This window comes from Mirounga leonina, unplaced genomic scaffold, assembly GCF_011800145.1.
Source record: "Mirounga leonina isolate KUSES-001 unplaced genomic scaffold, KU_Mleo_1.0 Mir_53, whole genome shotgun sequence".
Lineage (NCBI taxonomy): Eukaryota > Metazoa > Chordata > Mammalia > Carnivora > Phocidae > Mirounga > Mirounga leonina.
In genome coordinates this window covers 46,606,860-46,625,843 of record NW_023270807.1, presented here as the reverse complement: position 1 = coordinate 46,625,843, position 18,984 = coordinate 46,606,860, and the positions used below count along the sequence as shown (strand labels likewise).

The following is an 18,984-nucleotide window of genomic DNA, read 5'->3' as shown; positions in this document are numbered from 1 at the left end:
TCTCCCACTCCCCCTGCTTGTGTTTTCTCTCTCTGTCAAATAAATAAAGTCTTAAAAAAAAAATAAAAAAATTATGTTAAAATATATATAAAATTTAACTTTTTTTTTTTTTTTTAAAGATTTCATTCATTTATTTGACAGAGAGAGACAGCGAGAGAGGGAACACAAGCAGGGGGAGTGGGAGAGGGAGAAGCAGGCTTCCTGCCGAGCAGGGAGCCCGATGCGGGGCTCGATCCCAGGACCCCGGGACCATGACCTGAGCTGAAGGCAGATGCTTAACGACTGAGCCACCCAGGCGCCCCTAAAATTTAACTTTTTAACCATCGTTAAGCATACAGTTCAGTGGCATTAAGGATATTCACATTGTTGTGCAACCATCACCATTATCCATCTCCAGATTTTTTCATCTTTCCAAATGAAACTCTGTGCCTATTGAACACTAACTCCTTGTTCTTCCCTCACCGCCCCCCTCCCCCGCCTCTCGCCCAGGGTCCCTAATTTCTGTCCCTATGAATTTGACTAAGGAGCTTTACAGTTTTAAGGGAATTTAGATATGCAAACCCAGAGTGCTCTTAAAGTAGTTAGAAAGTAGGATTGCTCTTGTTTTTCTTTGCTGAACTGCCTTCAGTTTAGAGAAATTACAGATTTTGAAGAATGAAGTAGCAGAGAAGATGAAGCCAGTTTGGGAGGAGACTCAGATTTTGTTGCATGTGAAATAAACTTGAAATTTTGGTTGTTGCTTTTGGAATACAAATCTCCCTGTAGATGAAGTGGTTTCAAGAGGATGTGATTGTGATTAAAAAGATGTATCAGACACAGCATATCCAAAATTTTGGATACAATGTATTTGAATCCCAGACCTATCCTGACTGTGCTGTAAATTGGTCAGACTCTGGCTCTCTGAAATACAGGAATCAATGTTTAGGGCTTCCATCAGTGATACGCATGTTCAGTTCTTCAAAACAATAAAAATCTGTGAAAGAAGCGTTTAAAACTACTTGCTCAGAACTAATGAGAGAGCTTTGGGGCTATACCTACTCTTTAATGACATTGAAAAAAACTGTCATTTGTATTTTATACTGTGTATCCCTTGTAATGCATTTCTGTGCTTGAAAAAATATAAAAAAGACAACAAAACAAAAAGTAGGACAAAAAATTTTTTTAAAAAATCCTCTGCTGGTGGGTTTGGGGAGGACACAGATAATATATTTTTGGACCGTGATCCCATGTCTGAGTTCACTTAAGGTTACAGATTCTCAGGGGATGTCTCCCCTGCCCCCCAGCCTCCATCTATCCCTCTCAAGTTTCTCTGCAGTTTCCTTTTTTGTGTATGTTTTATATTTTGTTCCCTGTATTTATTACTTCTCAGAATTTCTATTTTCACTTTACTTTTGGCCTCTCTTCTCCTTCCTTTTATGCTGGCTCATCAATGCATTTAAAAATATGTTTTTAATATTTTATCCATCATTTGGTTGTTTTAGTTATGACTGTTGTTCAAGGTACCTAGCCTGCCACGGAGTGACAGTCCTTATATGTTAAAAAAATCTTGCAGTATGTTAACCCAGATCCCTCTGTATCACATACCTTCCCCATTTTGTATTTCAGTTCTTAAAGCTTATATAATAAGAAATTTTTGTAAAGTTTGCAAAAAATTAAAATACTCTTTAAGTGATTATTGTATTTGTAAAAATATGTGTATTTATTTTATAGTTACTTGAAGGAAATTTTGCCAAAGAAGTCAGCCATGAAATGGATGGACTTATTTTTCAGCCTACTGGAGTAAGTTCGTGTGTGTGTGTGTGTGTGTGTGTGTGCGCGCGCGCGCGCGTGCATGCGCACGCATTTATAGTGTGTTGTATGGATATAAATATGTGTCTACACATGCATGTATATATAAAGTACATTTTCATGAGATATATTATTTTAGGATTGATTACTGCTACGATCACTGCCTATCCTTAAATAAATTGTTTATTACAAGATATTTCACTTATACTAAATATATGTAATGGTAAAATGAACAGTTGTTTGCTTTTTACTCAACTTAAGAAATAAACATTGATCATTATTTTTCAAGAAAGTCTTTTGATATAATTAGGTTTTTATAATTCTTGCAAAATGAATGTTAATTTATATTTCTTTACTAGAAATCTACCAATAACATTACATAAATGCTTATTTCTTTCTGTAGCCCAATATACCTTTAAATATTAATATTTCTAAAATTTGTTATGGATGAGTGGAATTCAAAGAATTTTTAATACTTGAAGAAAATATAATTTTAAATAAATAATAAATAATATTGCATGTCAAATTTCTGAAACTCACTGAAGAACTTGCACTAACTGAATGGTCAAATCATATATTTGGAGTAAGTTACATTTTACTCTGATAGCATGGTTTCTCAACATTAGCACCAATGACATTTTTTGCCAGATAATTCTTTGTTGTGGGGAGCTGTCCTGTGTATTATAGGGTGTTTAGCAGCATCCTTGGTCTGTACTTACTAGGTACCGATATTACCTCTTCCCCCAATCCCATCGCTCCAGGTTGTGACAACCAAAAATATATACATTCACTGCCTACTTTCCCCTGGAGAGCAAAATTGCCCTCATTTGACAACCTGTGCTCTAATAGAGCACTGTTTCTCAAAATGTGGCCTGTGGACAAGGAACATTACCACCACCCAGAAAGTTATTAGAAAAGCAGCTCACCCGGGGCACCTGGGTGGCTCAGTTGGTTAAGTGCCCCCATTCAGCTCAGGTCATGATCCCAGTGTCTTGGGATTGAGCCCCGCGTTGGGCTCTCTGCTCAATGGGGAGTCTCCTTCTCCCTCTGCCCCTCTACCTGCTCGTGCTTTCTCTCTCTTGCTCTGTGCACTCTCTCTCTCAAATAAATAAACAAAATTTTTAAGGAAAAAGAAAAAAAGCAGCTCACCCTAGTTCTACTGATCAGAAACCCTGGGAATGGAGTCCAGCAACTTGTGCTATAACAAGCTCTCCATGTGACTTAAATGCATGCTCACGTATGAAAACTACTCTATAGGAAAGAGTTGTATTTCATGTACTACACCTCATCATGTGCTGTAGTTTGCCTCATATGCTGCATTTTTTCCTTCAGTAACTCTGTCCTTAGAAATTAGGATATGGGTGGGGCGCCTGAGTGGCTCAGTCGTTGGGCATCTGCCTTTGGCTCAGGTCGTGATCCCGGGGTCCTGGGATCGAGCCCCGCATCGGGTTCCCTGCTCTGCGGGAAGCCTGCTTCTCCCTCTCCCACTCCCCCTGCTTGTGTTCCTTCTCTCGCTGTCTCTCTGTCAAATAAATAAAATCTTAAAAAAAAAAAAAAAAAATTAGGATATGGACTAGCTGTGAGGTTGTATAGAGAGACATTAAAGGGAAGGAAACTAATATTTTTGAAGACTGTGTATTAAATAGTATATTATATATGTTTTTACATATATAGTAGAACTTTAATATGCAAGTTTAGATATAATGTGATATGTGATTGGCTTCTGTCTTCCTTCCAGTCCCCTTTGCCAAACAGGTAGAGAGAAGCTCTTCTGTGGTCAAGGGAAGAGGTGATGGAGGAGAGTTAGAGGCTGGGGACAGAAATTGTAGAAATATCTCTGGAAGGTAGAAGTTAGATCTTTGAGTTCCAGTATTTTCTAGGCCTGATCTCCCTAGAATGAAATCAAGTCTAAGAATAACAGTAATTGCAATAAATTTTACTTTGTTAAACTCATGGTTCATATCCATGTGTATATGAGGATTTGGTATATGTAAGAGAAATGGCCTGACACATGAGTCTAGGAAAGTCAGCTGATGTATTAGTCTGTTTTGATTCAAATAACCACACTTGTTACTACAGTGGTTTTGTAACTGATATCTAGTAAGGCAGGTCTCTCTGTTCTTAAATATGTGTGGACATTTGGTTTAACATAGAAATTTCAGAAATAGTTTGTCAAGTTACCAAAAAGGTCTTGTTAGGAGTTCAATTGGAATTGCTTTGAATTTAATTTGGAAAAAATTGATGTTTTTTACCATGTTAAATCATCTCAGTAAATAAGGTTTAGCTCTCTTCAGGTCTTTTTCTGTTCTCTAATTGAGTGTAAGTTTTTAATTGTTGTCTAATTTCTAGATATTTATTATTTTCCATTTTTTACAGTAAATAGTATCTTTATTTGGTACTTCTAATGTATTGCCACATTGTTGATTGATTTGTTGAGTCAAGAATCTGGCTGAGCACTTTTAGTTCTAATAATTGTCTAATTTTACATATTGGCCAGGACCTCTAGCACTGGCTTAAATATTGACTTTATTGGGTGGAGGAGAGGGAGACATTCTTACCTTATTCTTTTTTTTTTCTTTAAAGATTTTATTTATTTATTTGACAGAGCAAGACAGTGAGAGAGGGAACAGAAGCAGGGGGAGTGGGAGAGGGAGAAGCAGGCTCCCCACTGAGCAGGGAACCCGATGCGGGGCTCAATCCCAGGACCCTGGGATCAGGACCTGAGCTGAAGGCAGATGCTTAACGACTGAGCCACCGAGCTGCCCCTCTTACCTTATTCTTAATTTCAAAGGGAATGTGGCTAATTTTTCTCCATTAAGTATGTTTTTGGCAGATTTCTGTTAGAGAGCTTTTATCATGCTAAGAAAGTTTTATTTCTATTCATACAAAGTTTTTTTTTTCCCCCGATCATAAGTAGGTTTTGGGAGTTAACAAATGCTTTCTCTGTATCTATTGATTGAGATTGCCATGTCATTTCCCTTTTTATGACATTCGTGTAGTAAATTACAGTGATTTTCTCATGTTGACCCAGCCTTACATTCTGACATAAATGCTACTTAATCATGTTATATGTAATTTTTAATATATCTTTGGATCTGAATGTAATAGTTTTTTTTTTAATTTTTTTATTTTTATTTTTTAATTTTTTTATTCTTATGTTAATCCCCATACATTACATCATTAGTTTTAGATGAAGTGTTCCATGATTCATTGTTTGTGCATAACACCCAGTGCTCCATGCAGAATGTGCCCTCCTCAATACCCACCTAGAGCTACCATATGATCCAGCAATTGCACTACTGGGTATTTACCCCAAAGATACAAAAGTAGGGATCTGAAGGGGTACGTGCACCCCGATGTTTATAGCAGCAATGTCCACAATAGCCAAACTGTGGAAAGAGTCAAGATGTCCACCGACAGATGAATGGATAAAGAAGATGTGGTATATATATACAATGGAATATTATGCAGCCATCAAAAGGAATGAGATCTTACCATTTGCAACGATGTGGATGGAACTGTAATAGTTTTTTGAGGATTTATGCTACCTTATTTCTTACAGTTTTCCTTTTTTTATGTATATTCAAAATAAAGAAGGTAATATTATGGAAAAAATATTGTAAACTCCAAGTAATGCATAATAATACATGCCCATGGTTTTAAAAGTCAAAATATCATGTCTTCTACTGAAAAATAGAACAGTCTCTTCTTCTACTTTTCCCCCACATTCAAAGTGCCACTCCTAGGAGGTAATTATTTTCTGTTGTTTTAGCTGTGTGTTTTTTCTCTTTTCCCTCCCTATTTCTACAAAATCTGTTTATGCTGCTCTTTTTGGTTTTCTGTTTTATACATCATCTGCCTACTCTCTGCTGTTGAAGAACAGGATTGAGCTCTTTCACTCCTCCAACAATCACCCCTTCTCCTTCTGTCATCCCATTATAATTATATCACATTTTTGGTCAAATGAATATTCAGTATTTGTATTTCTGTGGTAACATAAATATTGTTCACATCTGAGTCAAGTTGTATAATACTATATTTTCATAGAAAACTTTTTTACCTGAAGTTAGGAATTGCCTTATATTTTCTTTTGGCATGATTATCACTGCTTCTTCTCTTAAACTCTTTAAAAGAACTGTTAAAATTTTTTTTCAATACAGTCAAATTTATCAAGTAATATATCCAGTTTGTTTTTTATTTGAAGGCATTCCCTCTGAAGTCTTTCATTCTCTAGTCCTGCTGCATAGCTTTCTCTCCTTGGGATTTCTCTTCAGTGTCCTTATCCTGGAAATTCCCAGCTTGGGGAACAAAATAAAGATTATATTTCTTTATTATTCAAATGAAATAGCTTGGCCCCTTCTCTCCTCTGAAGAAATGAACCACAGTGCAGTATAATACTGCAAGGATCCCGTTTTACTTCCTAGTAAGTAATTGTGCCCTGAGATTTTAAACTTATGCCATTTTAAGCATCCTGATTCTAGCCACCAGGTTCTGGAAAGGTGAAATTGTGATGAGTTCATAGATTGACTGTATTCTTTTGTGCATTTGCTGCCATCATTTCTATATTGATGTTGTTGAAGATAGGTATTTCTGAGTTACTCCTGTTAGTCTGATGGTAGTCTCTGAGGGTATAGAGGAGATGGAAAAGTAGTTTCTGGGTTTCTTCTATGTTACCTTAGCCATGAGCACTTAATCTCTTTTAGTTCTTTGGGCCACACACACATATACATGCACATCACAAAACTATTCCTCTGTCATTACTGTTAAATTGGCTTGGTCAAAACGATTTCTAGCCTTATATACACCTTTGTCTACAAGCAAATCTTTCTCATGACAGTCTAGGTCCTGGTCACGAATCCGGACCTTCCCTGACAAGGAGTTTCTCAGATTCTTTGAGGCCAATTGATCTCATTCTGAGGCCACCAGACCAAGAGAGATGTAATACTGTGACTGAAAAGAAGCAGCAGTTAGGGCCTTGATGAGATCTTGGGTTCCTGTGCATATTCAGTCTTTCCCCTGCTCTTCATTTCATAGGACTTATAGGGAGTGGTTTGCTTTTGTGAAGTCCAAAAAAAAAAAAAAGGTTTTTTTTCTCTTTTCTCTTGAACACTTGTTACTTAATTGCTAAATATTTTTTTATAACTAAGACAGATCATTTAAATGATTATTCTCAAAGCAAAAAAGATCTCCAAGATAACCTTGCTGTTTCTTACAGTAGGTAAAGAAGTAGCTACCACCTCACAAGGTAAATATTGATTATGTTTTTGTCTTATAAATACTGTGGGTTTCTCCAAGGTTATTAGTACTTTCCTTTCTTATTTACCTTTATATGTCCAGTGTCTAAGATAGTGTTTGTCCCAATATGTCTTAGAAAATGTTCATCAAAGAAATGAAAATATATCATTAGGTTTTCCCCCTAGTCTTTCAGATTTGACCTATTTTATATTTTACCAGTATAGGCAAACATTTTTTTTCTTCAAGTTTTTATTTAAATTGTAGTTAGTTAACATACTACATAAAATATGTTAAAATTAGTTTCTGGTGTAGAATTTAGTACATACAACAGCCAGTGCTCATCACAAGTGCCCTACTTAATCCCCATCATATATTTACCCCATCTCCTGCCCACCTCCTTTCCAATAACCCTCAGTTTGTTCTCTATAGTTAAGAGTGTTTTCTGGTTTCCCCTTTCTCCCTGTCTCTCTCTGTTTCCCCCCTACCGTTCATTCGTTTAGTTTCTTAAATTCCACATATGAGTGGAATCATATGGTATTTGTCTTTCGGTGACTTATTTTGCTTAGCATACTACTTTCTAGCTCCATCCAGGTCATCGCAATGACAAGATTTCATTCTTTTTCATTCTTTTTTTTTACAGCTGAGCAAAATTCCATAGTAAATATATACACCACATCTTCTTTATCCATTCATCAGTCGATGGACACTTTGGCTGTTTCCATAATTTGGCTATTGTTGATAATGCTGCTATATTGGGGTGCATGTATCCCTTCGAATCAGTATTGTTGTATCCTTTGGGCACATAACTAGTAGTGCAGTTGCTGGATCTGAGGGTAGTTCTATTTTCAACTTTTTGAGGAACCTCCATACTGTTTTCCAGAATGGCTGCACCAGTTTACATTCCCAACAGTAGTGTAGGAGGGTTGCCCTTTCTCTGCATCCTCACCAACACCTGTTGTTTCCTGTGTTGTTAATTTTAGCCATTCTGACAGATGTGAGGTGATACCTCATTGTAGTTTTGATTTGTATTTCCCTAATAAGTAGTGATGCTGAGCATCTTTTCATGTGTCTGTTAGCCAACTGTATGCCTTCTTTGGAAAAATGTCTATTCATGTCTTCTGCCCATTTTTTAACTAGACTATTTGTTTTTTGGGTATTGAGTTTGATAAATTCTTTATAGATTTTAGACACTAACCATTTATCAGATACGTCATTTGCAAATATCTTCTTCCATTCTGAAGGTTGCCTTTAGTTTTGTTGATCATTTCCTTTGCTGGGCAGAAGCTTTTTATCTTGTTGAAATATCAATAGTTTATTTTTGCTTTTGTTTCCCTTGCCTCAGGAGACATATCTATAAGAAGTTGGTACGGCCAGTGTCAAAGAGGTTACTGTCTGTGTTCTCCTCTAGGATTTTGATAGTTTCCTGTCTCACATGTCTTTAATCCATTTTTAAAAAAGATTTTATTTATTTATTTATTTATTTATTTATTTATTTATTTATTTATTTATTTTTTGAGAAAGAGAGAGAGCGAGAAATCTCACAACCCTAAGATCATGACCTGAGCTGAAATCAAGAGTCAGATGCCCAGCCGACCGAGCCACCCAGGAACCCCTGTCTTTAATCCATTCTGATTTTATTTTTGCATATGGTGTAAGAAAGTGGTCCAGTTTTCATTCTTTTGCATGTTGCTGTCCAGTTTTCCCAACACCATTTGTTGAAGTGACCGTCTTTTTTTCTGTTGGATATTCTTTCCTTTGTCAAAGATTAGTTGACCATGTAGTTGTGGGTCCATTTCTGGGTTTTCTGTTCTGTTCCATTGATCTATGTGTCTGTTTTTTGTGCCTACAAAATCACTACAACTGTCTAGATCACTACAACTTTGTAATATAACTTGTCCAGAATTGTGATGCCTCCAGGTTTGCTTTTCTTTTTCAAGATTATGTTGGCTATTTGGGGTCTTTTGTGGTTCCATACAAATTTTCAAATTTTTGGATTGTTTGTTCTAGCTCTGTGGAAAATGCTGGTGGTATTTTGATAGGGCTTGCATGAAATGTATAGATTGCTTTGGGTAGTATAGACATTTTAATAATGTTTTTTCTTCCAATGCATGAGCATGGAATGTTTTCCCATTTCTTTATGTCATCTTCAGTTTCTTTCATAAGTGTTCTATATACAGGTCTTTTACCTCTTTGATTAGGTTTATTCCTAGGTATCTTATGGCTTTTGGTGCAGTTGTAAATCAATCACTGTGATATACCACATTAATGAAAAAAAAGGCTAAGAATCATATGATCCTCTCAATAGATGAAGAAAAAACGTTTGACTACAACATCTATGCACGATATAAACCCTCAACAAAGTAGGGATAGAGAGAACATACCTCAACATAACAAAGGCCATATACGAAAAACCCACAGCTATGCATCCTCAATGGGGAAAAACAGAGCTTTTCCTCTAAGATCAGGAGCAAGAGAAGGATGTCCACTCTCACCAATGTTATTTTAACATAGTACTTGGAAATCCTAGCCTCAGGAATCAGACAACAGAAAGAAATATATGCAAACATTTTTAAAAATTTATAGCTGTTTTATTTTTCTTGTTGCACATGCATATGTATAATCTAATTTATGCTTGATCTTTTTTTCTCTTAAGAAATTTTTTAGTGACTTTCTTTAAATTCTCACTTGTTTCCTTGCAGAATCCCAAATGCAAACATTTATTCTTCATGAAACAATAATATGAGCTTTGCTACTTGCATATTCTTCTCAGAGACTTCCCAGTGGGTTAAAATTGGTCTCTGGTTAAGATAAGGCACTTAATATCTCTTTGGTTCTCCAGTTCTTCATCTATAAAATGTATAAGCTATAATAGTTTAGCTCTGAAGTTCTGTAATGATCATATGATGATCAATGTATGTGAATATAAATTAACACTTAAGAATTCCTTCTTCCTTCCAGTATTGGGGAGAATGTATTGGATAAAGAATTCTTAATAAGAGAAAGAATAAACTCTTATATTACTTTCCTGAAAACAATGTATCTCTTAAAAGGAAATTTATACTGTTGCAATAAATGAAATAGTGATCATTATTATATGACTGTATTTCTATTAATTTTTTCTCCTGCCATCATTCCAATAGAATTTTTACTTTTTTTTTTTTAATATTTTATTTATTTATTTGACAGAGAGAGACACAGTGAGAGAGGGAACACAAGCAGGGAGAGTGGGAGAGGAGAAGCAGGCTTCCTGGAGAGCAGGGAGCCCAGTGCAGGGCTCGATCCCAGGACCCAGGGATCATGACCTGAGCCGAAGGCAGACGCCTAACGACTGAGCCACCCAGGCGCCCCTAGAATTTTTACTTTTGCACGCTAAATTAAGATTACATAGTATGTGGAATGGCTTTGAAAGGGTCACAGTTTGTTCATCAGTGGAAATTGTTGGTTTCTTATTAATTTAGCCTTTCCGATCCTTAGGTTAGCATATATCTATTCTCATTTTGTTATTAAAAAATATTTCACAACTACTTATTTTTGTAGAAGTTTAATTTAAGACACAACACTATACTGTACTAGTTATTAATCTTTGGTTAATTCTTTTCATTTTCCATGAAATTTTAATGATTTTAACCTATTTCTTAATGTGTTTTATTTCTAATTGTAATTTCTCACGAACATTTTCTATCTAGTTTTTTATTTCTTAAAAGTACACTTTGTCAACACTATCTGTCTTAATTTTTACCACAGATGCATACCTTTAACAGTGTTTATAGTGGGCCCTTTAGTGGGACTTCACTGTTAATTGATAGATTGGCATTTGGCTCTAAGAAGGATGTGGTACTTAGTCACATGTACACGCATTCTATTTAATTCTGTGGTAGTTTTTTTTTTTTTTTTTTTTTTTTGCATTTCTATTGTGTTTGTGTTAAATCTTCTAGAGGGTATTCTGAGTATAAAATATATTAACTCTGCCATCCAGAATAGGCTCCAATTTAGCATGAATCCATTCAGGAGAGCAATTTTCTCGCTCACATGCAAAATTTCATTATATGCAACTTGGTAGTGTTATTTATTTTTTTATGATTTTAATTTTGCAATTTCAGTCTCATTTTTCTGTTCTTACTTACTGTGTCCTTCGTTTGGGCCACCACCACAGGAGGGGTCCTCTGTATTCCATTTTCAAATTTTTGATTTACCAAAGCCACAGGTGAAACTATACTTGGTTTCTACACAGAGATTTGTGACTTTTTTACCTCTTTTAAAAAATGAAAATATAAGTTTCTATTAAGTAGGTGAACTTGAATGACATTATCAAACATTGCTTTCATGATATCCTGCTAAAGAAAGCAGAGTTTAAGATCTGTTTTTCTAATAATTCATAACTTTTATGATTTCTCTTTATTGCTTTCAAAGAAGGAATACTTAAGTTTTTTCTTTCACCTAATTCTTTGGGATTGAAACCACCGTGCTCACATATTGTCATCAAGTTCCTTTTCTTCACCAAGTAAAATGGCCTTTTTCTGATTGCTGTTGCATATCCAAAGGAAAGACGTTAATTTTCCTTTTCAGCAGCTCTAAGTTTTCTGTATAACGAGGTAAGAACAGAGTTGATTACAGACAGATGTAGCTTCCAGTGGTGAGAGATGTGATTTTAGATGGTCCAGAGTCAGAGCATTAAATGACAGTGCATCACACAATGAGAAATCTAGTTCCATTCCAGCTTTTATTTATTCTCTCAGTTTAGAAAGAGAAAGTCTATTTATTTCAACCAACTAAGTGTGGGCCTGGTTTTACACTATTTAAAGGCAGTATATTTACTATAACTTAGTATCTCTGATTCACTTTCATCATATCTAATTTTAGGACAACTTATTAGGTCAAGCAATACCATTTTCTGTTCACGGTATTAATATTATACTATTTGGATAAATTTTCCCGATTATCTTTGGGGGCCATTTTTCAACCTTCCATAGTTACCTAGGTTGATGTGGTATTTCTGACTAATAGCTGTAGAGCCTAATACCCAATGTAATTTCTGATTCTGTCCTTGTGTGATTTGTAAATTACCTTCCTTTGTTAGGCTTTCGATTGAAAGCAAGTTCTGAATGAGAATTTAGGAACCTTAATCAGACCAAGAACTAATTTTTAATGTAAAATTTGGCAACATTTCTAAATTTTTCTTCTGGGGAAATCTAAAACCTTACATGAACTCAGCTTTAATGATTAAGTGCAGGCAGGGTAAGTGATGGACACTTATGGCAGATTAATGTGCTATACTGTAATAACATGATATACCTTATGGTATTTTTTTATCATGTTAAAATATGTGTAAATTTTTCACCCTTATTTTTAAATTGGGAGTTATCCAAATGTTAGAATCTTTTAGTTCTTTTCTCTGGAATTCTTTAGCCTCTTCAAAGACCAAGCCTCCAGGCTCTTCCTTGGTTGCATTTGCCTGGCTGTTAGCATTCTTGGAATAGAGAAGATAATGGGTCAGGGACCCACTGTTCAGTAACTCTCCAGGTTTCAGTTTTCCTCTTCTGTTACACTTGAATCTTCTGAACTAGAGCTTTTGTCCTTCAGTTTTTCCACAGGGTAAGGGTATCTCCTACCTTTTGCCTGGGGTGGAGGAGGGAACCTAGAGGTTTAAATGTTCCTTATAAAGATTTTCAGCCATTCTCCTTGTTTTCAGTACCATGTCTCAGCTTTTTCCCCCTTGGCAACCCTCTTGGTTATCTGTTCCCTACATTATCTGATCTGATCTGTTCCAGGAACTGTGGCTGCAGCATAAATTGCTTTCATTGATATCCTCCTCTGCAAGCACTTAGTATTCAGGTTTCTGTGCTCTGTGCTCTATTAACTTCTCCATCTCCTTTCTGTCTTTCAAAAATATATTGACATGTTGTTTTCTGCTGTTGTCTTCTCTCCTGTGTTTCCTTTTCTGTTGATACCTCTTTTCTGTAACTCCTGCTTTAGTGAGCTTTCAAATCAAAGTGGATATAAATGCACCTGTTTAGTTCACCATGTTTATCAGAAAATCTTCCAAACTTCTCACAATGTGGTATCGCATCCCTTGGCTCCCTTGACCCAACAATTCAAATAAATGAAGAAAGGAACTGATCGAGTGACCATTATAGCAATCTGAGTGAGTCTGCATAAAGTGGAGAGGCAGTCCTGGTTGGGGTAGACAAAGCTTGGTTTTTAACCTGTAATCCATTCTCTGATACCACAGAAATATTCCAAAGGTAGATAAATGGTGAAGGATGACGAGGATTCCTGGTGCATCTACTTGTGAAAAAACTCTTTGGCCTACATTTGTTTGGTGCTAATTACTTAAAACTTAGCAAGAAGTTAATTCTGCTCCATTATACTAATTATAGTGGGTTAATTGGAGTTGAATAAAAGGTAGAAAATATTACTCCTGCTGAAAAGAAGAAAAGAGAGAAAATATTTGAATCTTGGCAAAAAACTGAAGAATAGTGATAAAGATACTATATAAAGGTGGTGATTCTAATGAGGGCAAAACTGGCTTAAAAGGAAGTTTGCTTACCTTTTCATTTAATGTTCTGTGTTTCACATAGTTCATTATTTTTATAGGAAAAAGGAAAAGCAAAATTAATGGTATGTTCAGGAAAATAAAACTTAGAGCATTTTTCTGTGATTATAAAGGAATGCAACAGTATCTCATATTACTAAAGCACAGAGCAATCATTATCATGAAAGCCTCAATTTAAACAAAGTAAATTGCATTTACAGAATTATAGAAAATCAGAGCTGAAAAGATACTTCCAAGATTATTAGTCCAGTGGTTTCAAAACACTAATTTCCAGCATCGTAGGTTTCCTTGAAGTACCTCAGGACCACATGGAAGGATAGGTTACAAGGTAAGCATTGTGTTTATGTCATGGCAGCTCTGATTTATTTCTTTTACATATTATTGTAGTTTTAGATAAGATTGTATTTTTTTTTTAAAGATTTTATTTATTTATTTGACAGTCTAGAGAGACACAGGAGAGAGGGAACACAAGCAGGGGGAGTGGGAGAGGGAGAAGCAGGCTTCCCGCGGAGCAGGGAGGCTGATGCGGGGCTCGATCCCAGGACCCTGAGATCATGACCTGAGCCGAAGGCAGACGCTCAACGACTGAGCCACCCAGGCGCCCGATAAGATTGTATTTTTAAAAGGGCTTTACCTAAGTAAATATTGTTTGAATCAGTTGCTTTTTTGAAAAGTCACCAGTGATCTTTAATCACTGCAAAATCAAGATCATTTTTCAGCCCGTTTTTTTACTCAGTCATTTATGGTAGTCTGCATTGCTGTCCACTGTTTTTTTAAAATACTCTCTTTAATGGCTTCTATGACACCACATGCTCCCAGTTGCTTCTAGTCTTATACCATTTCTTGTCCATCTCATTCAAGCTCTTCGTCTTCTACTAACCATTGAAGTTTGGACTTTCGCAAGGCTTAATGTCCTGGACCTTTGTTCTTTCTCATTCTGTACTCTCACCCTAGAATATCTCATCTACATCCATGGCTTTAGTTATCTAAGTCAGACTTTTGATTTCTGTTTAAGCTCCATATTTGTTTATCTAATTGCCTACCTTGATATACTGCTTTTTAAATTTCTCAGAAATACCAAAGACTCAATACATTTTAAAGCCAAACTCCCATTTCTACTCCCCAAACAGGCAAACATACAAACTGTAAAAACCTTTCCTTTCCCAGCATTTCCTACTCCACTTATTTAAATGAGAAATCTAGATGTCATCTTTGATCCATGTCCAAGTCTTGCTCTGTCTTCCTGCTTTACACCTAAATATCTCATAAATTATTTCCTTTTCTCTCGGTAACCTCTACCACAGCTCTAATCTGACTTATCATTCATTGCCTCTTGCCTGGTCTGCTGCAGTGGCATCCTAACTGGTCCTTCACTTTGTCTCCCTCCAATCTTTTCTTCATACTGCATCCCTTCCTTTATCTCTAGTGATTTCCCCTTGCTTTCAAGTTGAAGACCAAAATTAGATTTGAAGGCAGTTTACTATCTTCTTTATCACATGCTGCCTTTTGGTTTCCCCATGCATGTGCTTTGTTGTTGATGCAGAAATAACTGATTTTTATTTAAAGGTGACTTACTTATATTATTTTGTTCACAAAGGATTTTTAAAAATTTCAAATGTAAGCTTTATTTGACAAAATATTTAAATATTTTGAGAAAATGGGTATTTTCTTCAAAGAAAAAAATAGCTGTTTATTTTAATATAAACCTATGTATACTTAAGGTTTGAGGTTCAAACTTTGATCAAACTGAAGTGATTGTCTGGTTGTTAGTCTATAGCATAAACCAGTTAGGTTTTATTAGACTCTTACATACAGGTTTTCGGTTTTATGATTTTATTGACAGTTTGAATTGCTAATCTTTTGTGGTTTGTCATCTAAAAATGAATATTTTAAAATGAGCATTGGCATTTTAATATGCTGTAGGTAGTAGATCTTTTACTTGACAGCTATTAGATCTTTTAATTTAATTTCCAAAGTTGATAATACTTGTTTACTAGCTTTTATAAGAAGATTTTAATGATATATGTAGCATAGTAAAATTTTATTTGTGGTAATAACTGATTAGTTTCTAACCTTTTAAAAAATCATATTTAATTTTACTTTTGTCATCGGGAGACGTCTAGTTATTTCTAAGTAAGAATTTTTGTGGGCACCTGGGTGGCTCAGATGGTTAAGCATTTGCCTTCGGCTCAGGTCATGATCCCGGGGTCCTGGGATCGAGTCCCGCGTCACGCTTCCTGCTCAGTGGGGATCCTGCTTCTGCCTCTGCCTTTCTGTCTTTCTCTCTCTGTCTCTCATGAATAAATAAATAAAATCTTTAAAAAAAAAAGAATTTTTGTGCATTAATAATCCATCACTGAAATAAAACAGAATTATATATGATGAATTACAAAATAGAAAAATCTTTAAATTATATTCTTGGTTTTATTTTTAAAAAGCCTTTTCTTGCTTTATCTTCCAGCTATCCTGTGAATATTAAACATATAATTGTTTCTATATTGAGTCGAGAGTATTTACTCTTAAGCAGTTGTGATGTCATTGTTTTTTTATGTCTTCATCACTATCTTGATTTTCTGTAAGGTGGGTCAGCTTGATTTTATATCCCTGGCATTAATCAGTTTGCATGTAAATTGAGTCAGCTTTGATTTTAATATTGCTTTCTTGTGAAATATTAATGTTTTTATTAAATCTTTACTACTGCCAGGTATACTGAATGTTATGGATAGATTGTAAAATGAAAATTGGAATTAGTCTAATGCCTTGTCTTGAAGTACATGACGAATTAGAGTGGTTTCCCTCTGAAGCAGGGATGATGTTACCATGGTGAGAGCTTCTGTTGCCATGACATTTGCTTGCATATTTTGATAGGTCTTCATTTGAAGAAGGGCTCTGTTTCCTGGCAGACTGGAAAAGTGTCATTCTATCTTTTCCCCAAATGTGTTATTTTTTACTGAAAAATATAATAATTTCCAAAGAATTGTAATAGTGAAGTGCCAAGAAAGAAAATACACCTTATTTTAAATTTTTTTCCTTGTTCAACTTTTAGAACATAGAGAAATATTCTTAGTTTGCTTTGTATGAGGAGGAAGAACATCATTTTTCTAGTTTTCTTAATAAATAAAATAAATAAAATATTGCATTTCCATTGGATTGTGTTGACAAAATAAACAGCTAAAGATGAATAATTTGTAATCAGTCTCAGTTGGATATAGATATATAATGTTATTATACAATCAAAGACACTGCTAATGATGATATATTGGTAGCAGAGCAAGGGGAAATAAGTATAAATAAGGATTTCACAAAAATGAATGAATCCGTGAATTCCAGTAGGGTAAATAAAGTATAAAATCAGTTTTCATATAAATGATAAATACTAAACACAATGAGTTAAGGATAGTTCTTTCTTATTGATAACTTATGTTTTAGTGTTAAAACATTAATGGTAGATTTTTTTAAAAAATTGTATTTGACAGTGGTATATTTTTAATTTTTGACCAGATAATAAAGAAATTCTAACGTGTAGTAAAAACAAATAAAAAGAAGAAAGTCTTGCTCTCACTCATCATCCCTCCCTCAGTTATTGATTATTGCTAGTTTTTAACTTAATTTTTCGTGGTTTCTTTATGCATTTATAAGCAATTACAAATATGTTAATACATTCTTATTCCCACCCTACTTTTCAAGAAAGGTAGCGTATTATTTTGCACTTTGCTTTTCAGAATTTGTCCATCCATATTTTTTAAAATTTTATTTTATTATGTTAATCATCATACATTGCATCATTAGTTTTTGATGTAGTGTTTCATGATTCATTGTTTGCGTATAAGACCCAGTGCTCCATTCAATATGTGCCTCTTTAATACCCATCACCAGGCTAACCCATCCCCCCACCCCCCTCCCCTCTAGGACCCTCAGTTTGTTTCTCAGAGTCCATAGTCTTTCATGGTTCATCTCCCCCTCCGATTCCCCCCCCCTTCATTTTTCCCTTCCTATTATCGTCTTCTTTTTTTTTTTTTTTTTTTAACATATAACGTATTATTTGTTTCAGAGGTACAGGTCTGTGATTCACAGTCTTACACAATTCACAGCGCTTATCAGAGCACATACCCTCCCCGATGTCTGTCACCCAGCCACCCCATTCCTCCCACCCCCCACCACTCCAGCAACCCTGTTTGTTTGTTTCCTGAGATTAAGAATTCCTCATATCAGCCATCCATATTTTTTTTTTAAAGATTTTATTTATTTATTCATGAGAGACAGAGAGAGAGAGAGAGAGAGAGAGGCAGAGGGAGAAGCAGGCTCCCAAGGAGCAGAGAGCCTGATGTGGGACTCGATCCCAGGACCCTGGGATCATGACCTGAGCCGAAGGCAGACGCTTAACCATCTGAGCCACCCAGGCGCCCCATCCATATTTTTAAATATGTATTTTGTTAGTGCTCTAATTTTAGCATCTGGGGACATACTGGGATCAGCACAAAGATAGGGCTTCTTTTTGACATCTCCCATCCCTTATGCTTATAGCAATTCAGAGTTTTAGAAGGAAATACTTAAAATATTAAATTTAAATATTTAAAAGTGCACATTCTGTCAATTTAGAATGAAAAAAATTAATTTTTCTTTTGTTGTTGAAGTTCAGTGATAACTTTAGTGGCTCTTTCTACTGGTAGACCAATTCATTTTGTAAAAGCTGCAAACTGAAATAGTCTATAATGAGTACATATTTATACAAGCTATTTTTTTCTGCTTCAAATTGTTTTCTTCTTTCCTGTATTATTCCCATTCATCCTTTGAATGTCAAATTAGGTGTTGCTTACTTGGGGAGGCCAGGTCTGGCGAGGTGGGTGTGACTCTGCCGGGCTACCACAGTACTCTTGTTGGCTCCAAATCATCTAACACCATTTTGTGATTTTTAGTTATTTTAAGAATTTGTATTTCCCTAATTAGACTATAAATACCGTGAAAGCAGAGACCATATTTGTCTCATTCACAGTGATATTTTTAGTACCTATAACGTAGTAGGTTCTCAGAGGATGAGTATTAGGTGCTGTGTTTTGTATGTATACGTTCTGAATGTCTCAGTTCCTGAGATTCACTGTACTTTCTCTTGTTTCTGTTTATACTCATTCTTTTTCCCTATAACTCTCTGTTTAAATTTCACTTCCTTTGGGAAGCTTCTCTTGATCTTTTTGATTATATGTTATATTCTCTATTACATGCCATCACAGTTCTGAACTACACATTTCATAAAGCTCACAATCTATTGTAATTGCTTATTTGTCTGAAATCTCCCCATTACCTTCATCTCTCTGGCCTCTAGCACAGAGGTTGACACAGACCTACTAGTTGATCAATAGATATTTGTTGGAGAAAAAAAGAATGAATGCATACTCTAGACCAGTGGTTCT

At 35.3% G+C, this 18,984-nt stretch overlaps 1 protein-coding gene across 1 annotated transcript in view; it reads left to right on the top strand.

Moving 5' to 3' along the window:
* Positions 1-18,984, top strand: part of RNGTT (RNA guanylyltransferase and 5'-phosphatase) — a 319,549-nt gene that overhangs the window by 153,383 nt on the left and 147,182 nt on the right. Inside the window, exon 12 of the mRNA XM_034991369.1 lies at positions 1,711-1,779. Within this exon, the coding sequence (XP_034847260.1) occupies positions 1,711-1,779 (69 nt within the window). The remainder of the gene's footprint in view (positions 1-1,710; positions 1,780-18,984) is intronic.